Below are 13,025 nucleotides of genomic sequence, written 5' to 3'. Positions count from 1 at the left end.
GTGTGCATGTTAGTTATGATACTAGTGAGGGATTACAAGTTCCTTATTATTTATAGAAACATTTACCATATTTTTCTTTCTTTCTTCTCCCCCTCCTCGTCCATGTCTGGGAGACAGAATGTATTAATTGTAGAGGTTAGTTCCTTTTTATTCAATTAAATCTCTGCTGCTTTTGTTAATTCATGTGTAAAATTGTGCTAGTCCACACATTGCTCTGGAGTTTACAGATTCATCCAGTGTGCAATTCTGCATTCTCAAATAGCTGCTCTCTACTTCCATCAACTAATTCTTGAAGTAGTGTAAAATGCAAGTGATTTTCTCTTGGAGAAATTAGTTGTTTAGGAAGGGAGTTATGCACATGAAGTGATGTATCTTGGTTAAATGACAAAGACCAGAGAGGGTGCAGTTTAATGCACCCAGGTGAATGCAGATGTGAAAATTAGTTCTAAGCAGACAAGTGACATGGGGACTGTCACTTGCTGAGAAGATGAAGGGCAATTTTTTAAATGTTTTTACAGTTTCAGTGGTGAGTTTGGAAAGTGTGGTGTGTTACAGAAGTCAGTGATCATTGGTAAATGGTGATAACACAAGCAGTAGCTAAATGAGGAATGCATTTTTTACTGTGCCGTCAGCTTTGTACCACTTCAGACCATTGCCTGAAAGACCAGATTCTCAAGGCAAATGGAGAGAAAACAGACCAGGTGACCATAGATTTGGTCCAAGGGTATAATGAGATGTGACCGAGAGGAACAGAGAATGTTACCAAGACGGCAGTTCTGGAATGAGATATGAATGTGAGGCTTAGTCACAGGGAGGTGCATCATATCTAAGTTTCCAGGGATACAGAGGGGGGAAGCGGTGACTGAATTTTAAGGTGCAGGCTGTAATTTGAAACTTGAAGCTGAGTGGTGATTGGAGTAGCGGTTTTATTCATCAGTGACGTTACTGATGAGGGTGAGGATGATGGGTGAGGGAAGGAGGATGCAGAAGTTTTATTCAGGTGCATTGGTTCATACTGCTGCCTTTATTCTCAGGACATTATTGACACGGGCAAAACGATGCAGACTCTGCTCAGCATGTTGCAGGAATACAAACCCAACATGGTGAAGGTGGTGAGGTAAGGCCAGAGTTCCAAACACATTCAGCAGCAGCTGCAGCTCACATAGAAACGGTTAAACTATCACACCAGCACTGACCACAGCTGTGTCCACCATTCAATGAGCTGACTGAAATACTGCTTTACCTAATGTATTGTAACAACAGCTTGCATTTTATTGCATCTATATTATCCCATGGAGATTCTCTTTACTATCTTTTGTGTATGGTGAGTGCAGAGGAAAGCTGATATAATAATTTGCGTCTTGTTCAAACAAGTGAGTTAGAATAGCTATTATCCTCGTTTTTAAAAAGTCCATTTAGTAGTGAAGTGTATCCGTAAGTGTCCTTGCATTATTCCAATTACACTCTCTTTTTGTCAGTCTGCTGGTAAAACGAACTCCCAGAAGTGTTGGATATCGACCAGATTGTGAGTACTGTGTTGATTCTGTCACTGGTATTTTGTTCACTCATTAACACTGACCCAAATGATCAGATGCAGGGACCCACTCTTCATAGCTCAGAATTTTAAGCTCCAAATGATTATTAGTTGTTACTTTAGTTGTAAGTAAAATCAATGAAATAAGTTCCTCTTCCATTATTAAAGAAAAGCGTTGATTCCCATAATGTTGGCTAATCCAAGGCTTGTGGGAGATAATGAAGCAAAACAGAATCAGGAATGGCCTATTTGGCCTTTAAAGACTGTTCCACCAATCAGTATGACTACAGCTGATCCACTCAAAGTTAAAAAAAAAAGTGTGCTGTATATGCCACCATATACTACACTGAGATTTATTTTCTTGCATTTCTTTATATGGACCAAAAGAAATGGGGCAGAAAAGCAGACTATTTGGCCTTTGGAGTATATCTGCTATTCAATAAGGAGAAAGCTGATTTATCTGAGTAAGCAGATGGTTAGATATAACAAGATTGAAGAATTAAGCAACACCATCTGTGATACACGGGCTGAATTGGTTATGATGCGATTTCTGAAGGGAACTCTAGAAAGAAGCTATGGGGGGGGGGAGGGTGAAAGTTAAGTTTTGTGTGGGGATGTTTCCTTTGAGCATAGTGACACAGACATCGTGTTTTCCAGCATCAGCACTCTCTTGTTTCTCTAGAGAACATGGATGGCCAATTCCACTGGAGAGTAACAAACAATTGACACTGTGCAACTATAGTCACTTGAACAACATCATGTGCAGCCTTGGATGTTTTTTAGCTTGCAGTAACAGACTGTACTAAAGTCTATTTTTTGAAAATCCTGTGTGGTGGGGGTGGGGTTAGAAAAAACTTGTGTCTGAAACTCTCCAACCCCTAATCTCTCTTCACCCATTGATACAATGATTTTGGTGCTTGTCTGTAATAAGGGGTTTCTTAGGAACACAACCTATGCTTGGTATTAATTCAAATTCCTAATCCCTGTTCTAAAGGGACCTCCTATATTGAGCCTTTGCCCTTTTGGTCTTCTAAGGCCTCAGCATTTCATCCTTGCTATTATATTCTTGTCCTGTCAAACTGAATGCTAACAATTATGGGACAAATGCATCTCCCAGGTGTTGAGTTGGCGAATCTTTTCAAGTATACTTCCCTTTGATGGGGAGACCAGAGCTGTATATTTCACATGTGATCTCACTAGCATCCTACGTAACTCCAGGACAACTCTTATTCTTGTACTCTAATCCCCTTGCAATTAAAGCCAGTGTACTGTTTTTTTCTAGCTGTTTGCAGTCCTTGTACATTTTCCCTCAGTGAATGGAATACAAGCTCGACACACTCCTAAACACTTTTCTGTCTCTATTTTAAAATCTACTCCCATTTCTATGGTTTCAAGGTTCAGTATTATATTCCATTTGTTATGTCCTCACATCCTCCACTGTCCTGAGACATCAATCTGCATTCTCCTCACCACCACCCAGCTCTGTATCTTCAGCAAGCTTGGTTCCTCTTTCAAACCACTGAATAAATGTGATCAGAGAACCGTTCCCTGTCGAACCTCAAAACTCATAGCCTCCTAACTTCAAATAATGCCTTTATTCCTATGGTTTGATCAACTTATCTGCAGTCCATCACCGCCAATCTCATGTAGTCTGATATTGTTTAATAATCAGGTAAAGCAGGTATGTATGTATGTACATGGGAGGTTTTTATCAGCGAGTTCAAGGCCAGCGTATTCCTATTGGAATGGAGAGCAACGCGCACAGCTAGTCAGGCAGTGTCGATAGAAATGAATAAACAGTTGATATTTCGGGGTCAAATACATAGCTGGGATTAAGTGAAATTCCTTCAGTAGAAGGGATAAATCAGGAGGGCAAAAAGAGGATGAGATGGTTTTGGTAGAAAAGGTAAATGTCAACTGTTTATTTATTTCCATAGATGCTGCCTGGCTTGCTGAGTTCCTCCAGAATTTTGTGTGTGTTGCTCTGGATTTCCAGTATTTGCATAATCTTTTGTGTATATAAGAGCAAAATACCAGCTTTCCCTACTCTGATACTAATTAGAGGTGTTCCTTTTGTGGTTGTCTGTTTTGCCCTGTTCTGGTAAATCCGTTAACTTCCATTTTCCTGCCGTGTGCCACTTGCTCTTTGTCTATTTCTCTTTGACTTTCTAAATTTTCCCACATCAGAATCCAGCCATGTCCCCACCATACCACCAATGTTTTAGTTTGATGCAACCTGGATCTTTCATCATCTCTGCTTGTTTGCTGGGATGAGTGTTTGTATTTTTGGTAATGTTTTGGCAACTTCCCTTGTGTTATTGAAGAAGGGTGGGGTGGGTTGGGGATCGGAGGGATGGAAACTGATTTCTGCACCTTTACTGGCATAGCTGCTATGATTTTATTCTTTGTGATTTGTAAGCATTTTACTAATTCCAGAGAACTTTTCTTCCAGTTGTTGGTTTTGAAGTCCCTGACAAGTTTGTGGTTGGATACGCACTTGATTATAACGAATACTTTAGGGATTTGAATGTAAGTAAAACCACATCCATAACTGAACTCCCAGATATATTAATTGTTGGCATCATTGTGCAAGTGTTATTATCATTGTTTAATCAAAGGTGGTACCACTTTGAGCTTTACAGCTTCTGTATACTGGAAATCTAAAATACTAAGTGCTGAAAGACTGATTAGCACCTTCTGAACCGCCCCATCTTACAACTGGAAGAGGGCCAGTAAATCACCCCCTGCAGGTTGCCAAACTACACTCCATCCTGACCTGGAGAAATATCCCCATTCCTTCACCTTCACTGGGTCAAAATCCTGCTGTGCACTGCCCGTATGGGTTTTACACATTACCCCAATGACAGCACAGTGATGGGAATTTTTACACATTACCCTGATGTTGTCACAGCAATGGGGTTTGAACTTGTACCCTGCAGAATGCAGTGTTTTCTTTTAGACCAAAATCCACCTCCTAGACTTCATTAGAACAGTTTACACGCCTGTTCACTCATGAATTCTGGCCCTTGGATTGTTTCACTGAGGTAGCATGCTGGGTATAATATTGATTGGATAAAAGCTCCCCTTCACCTATCACCTAGCTATTGTTCTTCCCCCCCCCCCCACCTTCCTCCTTTCTTTCCAGTCCTGATGAAGGGTCTCAACCTGAAACATTGACTACTTATTATTCATTTTCCATGGACTGCCTGACCAATGCTTCAGCATTTTGTGTGTGTTGCTCTATAAAATCCTAGTTAGACCACTGAGTATCATGTTCAATTCTGGTCCTGCATTAAAGGAAGGATGTGGAAGTTATAGAGAAGGTGTAGAGGAGAATTACCAGGATGTTGCCTGGATTAGAGAACATGTCTTTTGAGGTTGTGATCGATGGCATTTCTCTTTGGAGCAAAGGAATGTGAGAGGTGATGTAATAGACGAGTACGGGATGATAAGAGGTGTAGATCAAGTGGACAGCCAGAGACTTCCCTGGTCAGGGTGGAAATGGCTGATACAAGAAGGCACCATTTGTAGGAAAGTATAGTGGAGAAGTCAAAGGTAGGTTTGTTTTTAAGAGTGGTGTCTGCCAGGGGTGGTGGTAGGGGCATTTAAGACACTCTTAGGTACATGAATGAGTGAAAATTGGAGGGCTGTCTCGGAGGGAAGGGTGAGATTGATCTTAGAATAGGTTAAAGGGTTTGCCAAAGGGCCTGTACTGTATTGTTCTGTGTGCTTTACCTTGACTCCTCAATGCTTCCTGCTTGACAGATGCTTGAAATACTCAACAGGTGAGGTGAAGAGAGACAGACAGTGATGTCCCTGATCCATGTTCTCTGTGTAACACGGAAAAGGGCATCAGCTCGTTGGACATGATTAGAATCATGTGAAAGCTTTAAGAGGGTGCAGAGATTTACCAGGATGCTGTCTGGATTAGCGAGCTCGTCTTGTGGGGTTAGGTTGAGCTAACTCGGGCTTTTTCTCGTTGGAGTGACATTTGATGAGTGGGGTATGGGATTAGGAGAGGCACAGCCAGCATCTTTTCAACAGGGTAGTAATGGTCAGTACCAGAGGGCGTACATTCAAAGTGATTGGAGGAGTTTAGGAGAGATGTCAGAGATGGCTGTTTTTATTTTAAAGGAGTGGTGGGTGCCTGGAATACACTGCTAGGGCTGTGGTAAAAGCTGATACAGCAGGAACAGTTAAACAACTCTTAGATAGGAACATGATGTAAGAAAAATTGCGAGTAATGGCTTTACAGGAGGGAAGGGTTAGATTGATCGTGGAGTAGGTTTATATAGGTCAGTACAACAATGTGGGCTGAAGGATCTCTATTCACGTCAATTTCTCAGACTGATGATATTATACTTTATACTTTATTGTTGCCAAACAATTGGTATTAGAACGTACAATCATCACGGCGATATTTGATTCTGCGCTTCACACTCCATAGAACCATAGAAACTACAGCACAGAAACAGGCCCTTTGGCCCTTCTTGGCTGTGCCGAACCATTTTCTGCCTAGTCCCACTGACCTGCACACAGACCATATCCCTCCATACACCTCCCATCCATGTATCTGTCCAATTTATTCTTAAATGTTAAAAAAGAACCCGCAATTACCACCTCGTCTGGCAGCTCATTGCATACTCCCACCACTCTCTGTGTGAAGAAGCCCCCCCAATGTTCCCTCTAAACTTTTCCCCCCTCACCCTTAACCCATGTCCTCTGGTTTTTTTCTCCCCTTGCCTCAGTGGAAAAAGCCTGCTTGCATTCACTCTATCTATACCCATCATAATTTTATATACCTCTATCAAATCTCCCCTCTTTCTTCTACGCTCCAGGGAATAAAGTCCTAACCTATTCAACCTTTCTCTGTAACTGAGTTTCTCAAGTCCCGGCAACATCCTTGTAAACCTTCTCTGCACTCTTTCAACCTTATTTATATCCTTCCTGTAATTTGGTGACCAAAACTGAACACAATACTCCAGAAACACACATCAAAGTTGCTGGTGAACACAGCAGGCCAGGCAGCATCTCTAGGAAGAGGTGCAGTCAACGTTTCAGGCCGAGACCCTTCGTCAGGACTAACTCTTCCTTCAGTTAGTCCTGACGAAGGGTCTCGGCCTGAAACGTTGACTGCACCTCTTCCTAGAGATGCTGCCTGGCCTGCTGCGTTCACCAGCAACTTTGATGTGTGTTGCTTGAATTTCCAGCATCTGCAGAATTCCTGTTGTTTGCGTTTAAAAACAATACTCCAGATTCGGCCTCACCAATGCCTTGTACAACCTCATCATAACATTCCAGCTCTTATACTCAATACTTCGATTAATAAAGGCCAATGTACCAAAAGCTCTCTTTACGACCCTATCTACCTGTGACGACACTTTTAGGGAATTTTGTATTTGTGTTCCCAGATCCCTCTGTTCCACTGCACTCCTCAGTGCCTTACCATTAACCCTGTATGTTCTACGTTGGTTTGTCCTTCCAACATGCAATACCTCACACTTGTCAGTATTAAACTCCATCTGCCATTTTTCAGCCCATTTTTCCAGCTGGTCCAAGTCCCTCTGCAGGCTCTGAAAATCTTCCTCACTGTCTACTACACCTCCAATCTTTGTATCATCAGCAAACTTGCTGATCCAATTTACCACATTATCATCCAGATCATTGATATAGATGACAGATAACAATGGACCCAGCACTGATCCCTGTGGCACATCACTAGTCACAGGCCTCCACTCAGAGAAGCAATTTTCTACCACCACTCTCTGGCTTCTTCCATCGAGCCAATGTCTAATCCAATTTACCACCTCTCTATGTATACCTAGCGACTGAATTTTCCTAACTAACCTTCCATGTGGGACCTTGTCAAAGGCCTTACTGAAGTCCATGTAGACAATATCCACTGCCTTCCCTTCATCCACTTTCCTGGTAACCTCCTCGAAAAACTCCAACAGATTGGTCAAACATGACCTACCACGCACAAAGCCATGTTGACTCTCCCTAATAAGCCCCTGTCTATCCAAATGCTTGTAGATTCTGTCTCTTAGTACTCCCTCCAATAACTTACCTACTACTGACGTTAAACTCACCGGCCTATAATTTCCCGGATTACTTTTCGATCCTTTTTTAAACAACGGAACAACATGAGCCACTCTCCAATCCTCCGGCACTTCACCCGTAGACAGCGACATTTTAAATATTTCTGCCAGGGTCCCTGCAATTTCAACACTAGTCTCCTTCAAGGTCCGAGGGAACACTCTGTCAGGTCCCGGGGATTTATCCACTTTAATTTTCCCCAAGACAGCAAGCACCTCCTCCTTTTCAATCTGTACAGTTTCCATGGTCTCACTACTTGATTCCCTCAATTCCATAGATTTCATGCTAGCTTCCTTAGTAAATACAGATGCAAAAAACCTATTTAAGATCTCCCCCATTTCCTTTCGTTCCGCACAAAGCCGACCACTCTGATCTTCAAGAGGACCAATTTTATCCCTTACAATCCTTTTGCTCTTAATATACTCGTAAAAGCTCTTTGGATTATCCTTCACTTTGACTGCTAAGGCAACCTCATGTCTTTTTAGCCCTCCTGATTTCCTCAAGTATTTTCTTGCACTTCTTATACTCCTCAAGCACCTGATTTACCCCCTGTTTCCTATACATTTCATAAAACTCCCTCTTCTTCTTTATCAGAGTTGCAATATCCCTTGAGAACCAAGGTTCCTTATTCCTATTCAATTTGCCTTTAATCCTGACAGGAACATCCCTGGATTACAAATATTAAAAATACTTAAAATTAGTAAATATTAAACATTTAAATTATAAATCATAAATAGAAAATAGAAAAATGGGAAGTATGGTGAAACAATTGAGCTTTTCCAAAGTTTGTTTCCTTTTGCCTGCTTTGTTCCGTTGTAAACCTTCCTCCCAGTCATAAACTTCAGTATTGAGTTTCCTGCTGCTGCTCATCACTGGTGTTGGTGGGTTCTCCAATATGTCTTGTTGAGGATCAGTCTGACTGAATGCAGTGGTCCCCCTAGGAATATCAAGCCACCCTTCAGCACACCTTCATTAGTGCACTCCTATTTCTGTACTGCCTTTGAAATTCTGCTGTGTTTATCTTTGCTTTTTGTTATCTGCTGACTGGACCTTATCCTATATTCACAATGTCTCTGTATTCTCCTCTTCCCCATGAACATTCCACAACCACAATGGTCTAGTTTCAACGGCTGATCTAAGCAGAATGCAATGAGTTTCTTTTAGGTAGAAAATACATTAATATTCTCGCTATTAATATTCTCGCTGGTTTCCTTGTTAATTCTTCTGCAGCATATTTGTGTGATCAGTGAAAAGGGAAAGGAGAAGTACAAGGCATGAGATTTATAGCATCTGGAAGAAGGGTTTGAGATGCTGACTGTGAAGGCACCCACAGAAGATATTTGTGCTCATCGCCGTGTGCTTTCTGCTCTCTTTGTCGATCAATATTTAAAGGGCCCATTCATCATGAACATACTTAAGTGTTTATTTTTGTACTGTAATACAAACGTACATAAAGCTCAACTCTATCAACACAGTGTGGCACTTTGTTCCATTCGAAAGGCCATTTGTGAATTCACATTTTCAACAGCCTTGCTCCAAGTTTAAAAAATGCTCCACAGCTTGTGAGAAAACAATGAAAGTACCTAAAATAACAAAATTCCTGATAAAACAGGTGAGTCTTGGGGCACTTTGACTAGTGATAATCATTATAGTTACAGGCTTTGTTTTTCCAGAATGTGACTAGCGACTAATATCAAAGAAGATACTAAAAGCCTTTTTAAGTATATAAAGGGTAAAAGGGTATAGAACCAATGAAAAATGACGCTGGAGATATTGTAATGAGAGACGCAGAGATGGCAGTGGAACTGATTGCGTATTTTGCATCAGTCTTCACGGTGGAAGACATCTGCAGTATACCGGATATTCAAGAATGTCATGGAAGTGAAGTATGTGCAGTAAAAATTACGACTGAGAGGGTTCTCAGGAAGCTTAATGGTCTGAGGGTAGAGAAATCTTCTGGACCTGATGGAATGCACCCTTGGGTTCTGAAGGAAGTAGCTGGAGAGATTGTGGAGGCATTAACAATGAGCCTTAAAGAATCGATAGATTCTAGTATTGTACCAGACGAATGGAAAATTGCAAATGTTACTTTGCTATGTAAGAAGGCTGGGAGGCAGCGTAAAGGGAACTATAGACCTGTTAACCTGACATCAGTGGTTGGGAAGTTGTTGGAATCGATTGTTAGGGATGAGATTATGGAGTACCTGGAGGCACGTGACAAGATGGGCCAAAGCCAGCATGGTTTCCTGAAAGGAAAACTCTGCCCGACTGACCTACTGCAATTCTTTAAGGAAATTACAAGCAGGGGAGACAAAGGAGATGCAGTAGATGTTGTGCACTCGGACTTTCAGAAGGCCTTTGACAAGGTGCTGCACATGAGGCTGCTAAGCAAGATAAGAGCCCATGGAATTATAGGGAAGTTACTGGCATGCGTGGAGCATTGGCTGATCGGCAGAAAACGGTGGGAATAAAGGGATCTTATTCTGGCTGGCTGCTGGTTATTAGTGGAGTTCCACAGGGGTTAGTGTTGGGACTGCTTTTTACGATGTACGTCAATGACTTAGACTATGGGATTAATGGATTTGAGGCTAAATTTGCTGATGCTACAAAGATAGGTGGAGGAACAGATAGTGTTGAAGAAATAGAGAGCCTGCAGAGAGACTTAAATAGTTTAGGGGAATGGGCAAAGAAGTGGCAAATGAAATACAATGTTGGAAAGTGTATGGTTAGGCACTTTGGTGTAAGAAATAAACAGGCAGACTATTATTTAGATGAGAGAATTCAAAATGCAGAGATGCAAAGGGACTTGGGAGTCCTTGTGCAGGATACGCTAAAGGTTAACCTCCAGGTTGAGTCGGTTGTGAAGAAGGTGAATGCAATGTTGGCATTCATTTCTAGAGGTATAGAATATAATAGCAGAGATGTGATGTTGAGGCTCTATAGGGAACTCGTAAGACCACACTGGGAGTATTGTCTGCAGTTTTGGGCTCCTTATTTTACAAAGGATATACAGTACCAACATTGGAGAGGGTTCAAAGAAGATTCATGAGAATGATTCCAGGAGTGAAAAGGTTACAGTATGAGGAATGTATGGCAGCTCTTGGGCTGTATTCCCTGAAGTTCAGGAGAATTGGGGGGGGGGGGGAGGAGAGATCTCAGAAACATTCTGAATGTTAAAAGGCCTGAACAGATTAGATATGGCAAAGTTATTTCCCATGGTAGGGGAGTCTTGGACAACAGGGCGTGACTTAAGGATTGAAGGATGTCCATTTAGAACAGAGATGGTGGTGGGGGTTTGGGGAAGGTTTTCTTTATGACCAAGGCTCAGTACTAGAGTAGGAGTAGCACCTCGCCATGGGACCAAGGAAATCCTCTGCAGTGTTTCTCTGCACTGGGTTGGAATTAGCTCTTCCAGCGTCCTTAACACGAACAGCTTTCCTTGTGTCCTAAATCCCACACTAGTCCTGGTTTTTGCCTTCATCATTCACTGTTCCCCACTGTTGCTTTGTTTATCCAATTTCAAAGTAAATTTATTATCAAAGTACATAAAACCTTGAGCTGCTTCTGATTTAGTCCAAATACATTTGAAATGTAGAAGACACTAGCACTTGTCAGCTGTCGTCCTTTCAATCCGCTCTGACGCTTAAGGCTAGTTTTGATAAATTATCAGAGTTACTGGGATCTCAATAGGAGGAAATAAAGATTTATTAGTACAATGCTATTACAGCTTGGGGTGTGAAAGTTAAATTCCTCCATGGAGTTGGTGGGTTTCCTTTGGCTGCTCCAGCTTCCTCCCACAGTACAAAGTACTGGTTTGCAGGTTAGTGGGTCATGGTAACTTGTTCTGTGATCAGGCTGTGTGTTGCAGCTCGCAGGGCTGGAAGAGTGTTCTGCTCTGTACTTAATAACAATTAAGAAAGGAACAAGAAACCATGTTGGAGTATTCCTCTACCTTTATACGTAACAAACAACAGGAATTCTGCAGATGCTGGAAATTCAAGCAACATACATCAAAGTTGCTGGTGAACGCAGCAGGCCAAGCAGCATCTATAGGAAGAGGCGCAGTCGACGTTTCAGGCCGAGACCCTTCGTCAGGACTCGGCCTGAAACGTCGACTGCGCCTCTTCCTATAGATGCTGCTTGGCCTGTTGCGTTCACCAGCAACTTTGATGTATGTTGCTTTATACGTAACAGCTGTCTTCAAAGACAATCACAATATGAAATACAGCAATGGATATGGGTACATGGTAGATAATGTTTTTGACCTTTAGAGCTTCTCACAGATAAAAGGCAATTCCAGATTTCTATCAATTAGCCAGCAGAACAATACACAGCATGAAGATTGCAAACTCCACCAAATTCAGACTTCTCAGAGTTGTACAGCAGCTCTTCTGGTCCTACCTCTAGTGAAGACATTTACCTAAATTACACCTAGAGCCTTCACTGCCTTTAGCAATGTCACGAGAATAGCTGCCTCCCCTCCTCCAAGGTAAAACATTCCAGACTCCAGTCATTGATTTTGATTTAGAGATACAACACCGTAACAGGCTGTTCTGCCCCCAACAAGCCTGACCTACCCCATCACACCCATCTGACCAATTCACCTAATAAAGTTTGGGAATGAGAGGAAACAAACGTGGTTACAAGAAAGTACAAACTTTACAGAGAGCAAGGGGGAAATGTGCAGATGCTGGAGGAACTCTGCGGGAGAGAGTTGCCGTTTCGGGTCAAGGCTCGTAAGCCGGACTGGAGAGTTTCCACCACCACCTCTACTCCTGAATCGTCTCGATTTAAGTCTCTACACTTCGCTCCGAACAGCTTCAGGAGATGATCTGATCTCCTTGTTTTACCAGCCCTCGGCAACCCACACTCTCTCCGCCCTGACAGCAGACACCAGTTCACCCTTCGGCTTCCTCCCTCGCTCATCTGTCCTGGCGCAGGTTGAGAGGTCTGCTCGATGGCCCTGTTCCACTCTTCACCGACCGTGCCGTACCGCTAACGGTCGACAGGAACCCCTCCCCACCACGCCAGCACCGCCTACGCTCTCCCAAGGATCACCACCGGCCGCTGGCCAGACCAAACGTTTCGGTATAAAGACTTCCGGCCTATTTCGATGACGTCTCAAAGCGAATTCTGATTGGTTTGACGAAACATTAGGGCAAACTGGACGTCCATTGAACTCCTCTCTGATTGGCTATCCTCCAGAAGCCGGAAACCTGTTGATCTATCGCTCGATTGTGACCTATCATGTTTCCTCTCCCACTGGTCAACAGATTGGCCAATCAATACGCTCTTCTCTACTCGGCTGGAGCGGTCTTTCTTCCATTGGTTATTTTGACTAGCTGTTACGTACCCTTTTTCTGATTGGTCAAGGGTCCGGTTGTCAATGAAACAG

General features: G+C 42.5%; 1 protein-coding gene across 4 annotated transcripts in view; it reads left to right on the top strand.

Annotated features, from left to right (window-relative positions):
- The window catches only part of hprt1 (hypoxanthine phosphoribosyltransferase 1), a 29,969-nt gene extending 20,863 nt beyond the window's left edge, over nucleotides 1–9,106 (top strand). Inside the window, exons 5-9 of one of the 4 annotated variants that reach the window (XM_063061202.1) lie at nucleotides 118–135; nucleotides 1,035–1,117; nucleotides 1,479–1,525; nucleotides 3,987–4,063; nucleotides 8,861–9,100. In XM_063061202.1, coding sequence (XP_062917272.1) covers nucleotides 118–135; nucleotides 1,035–1,117; nucleotides 1,479–1,525; nucleotides 3,987–4,063; nucleotides 8,861–8,908 — 273 coding nt within the window. In that variant the 3' untranslated portion in view covers nucleotides 8,909–9,100. Of the gene's footprint in view, nucleotides 1–117; nucleotides 136–1,034; nucleotides 1,118–1,478; nucleotides 1,526–3,986; nucleotides 4,064–8,860 lie in introns of all 4 variants that reach the window. The other 3 variants (XM_063061203.1, XM_063061205.1, XR_010019561.1) reach the window with 3 other exon arrangements.
- Nucleotides 9,107–13,025: the final 3,919 nt, after the last annotated feature.

This window comes from Mobula hypostoma, chromosome 10 (assembly GCF_963921235.1).
Source record: "Mobula hypostoma chromosome 10, sMobHyp1.1, whole genome shotgun sequence".
NCBI classification, from domain to species: domain Eukaryota; kingdom Metazoa; phylum Chordata; class Chondrichthyes; order Myliobatiformes; family Myliobatidae; genus Mobula; species Mobula hypostoma.
This window is presented reverse-complemented; position numbering and strand designations above follow the sequence as displayed.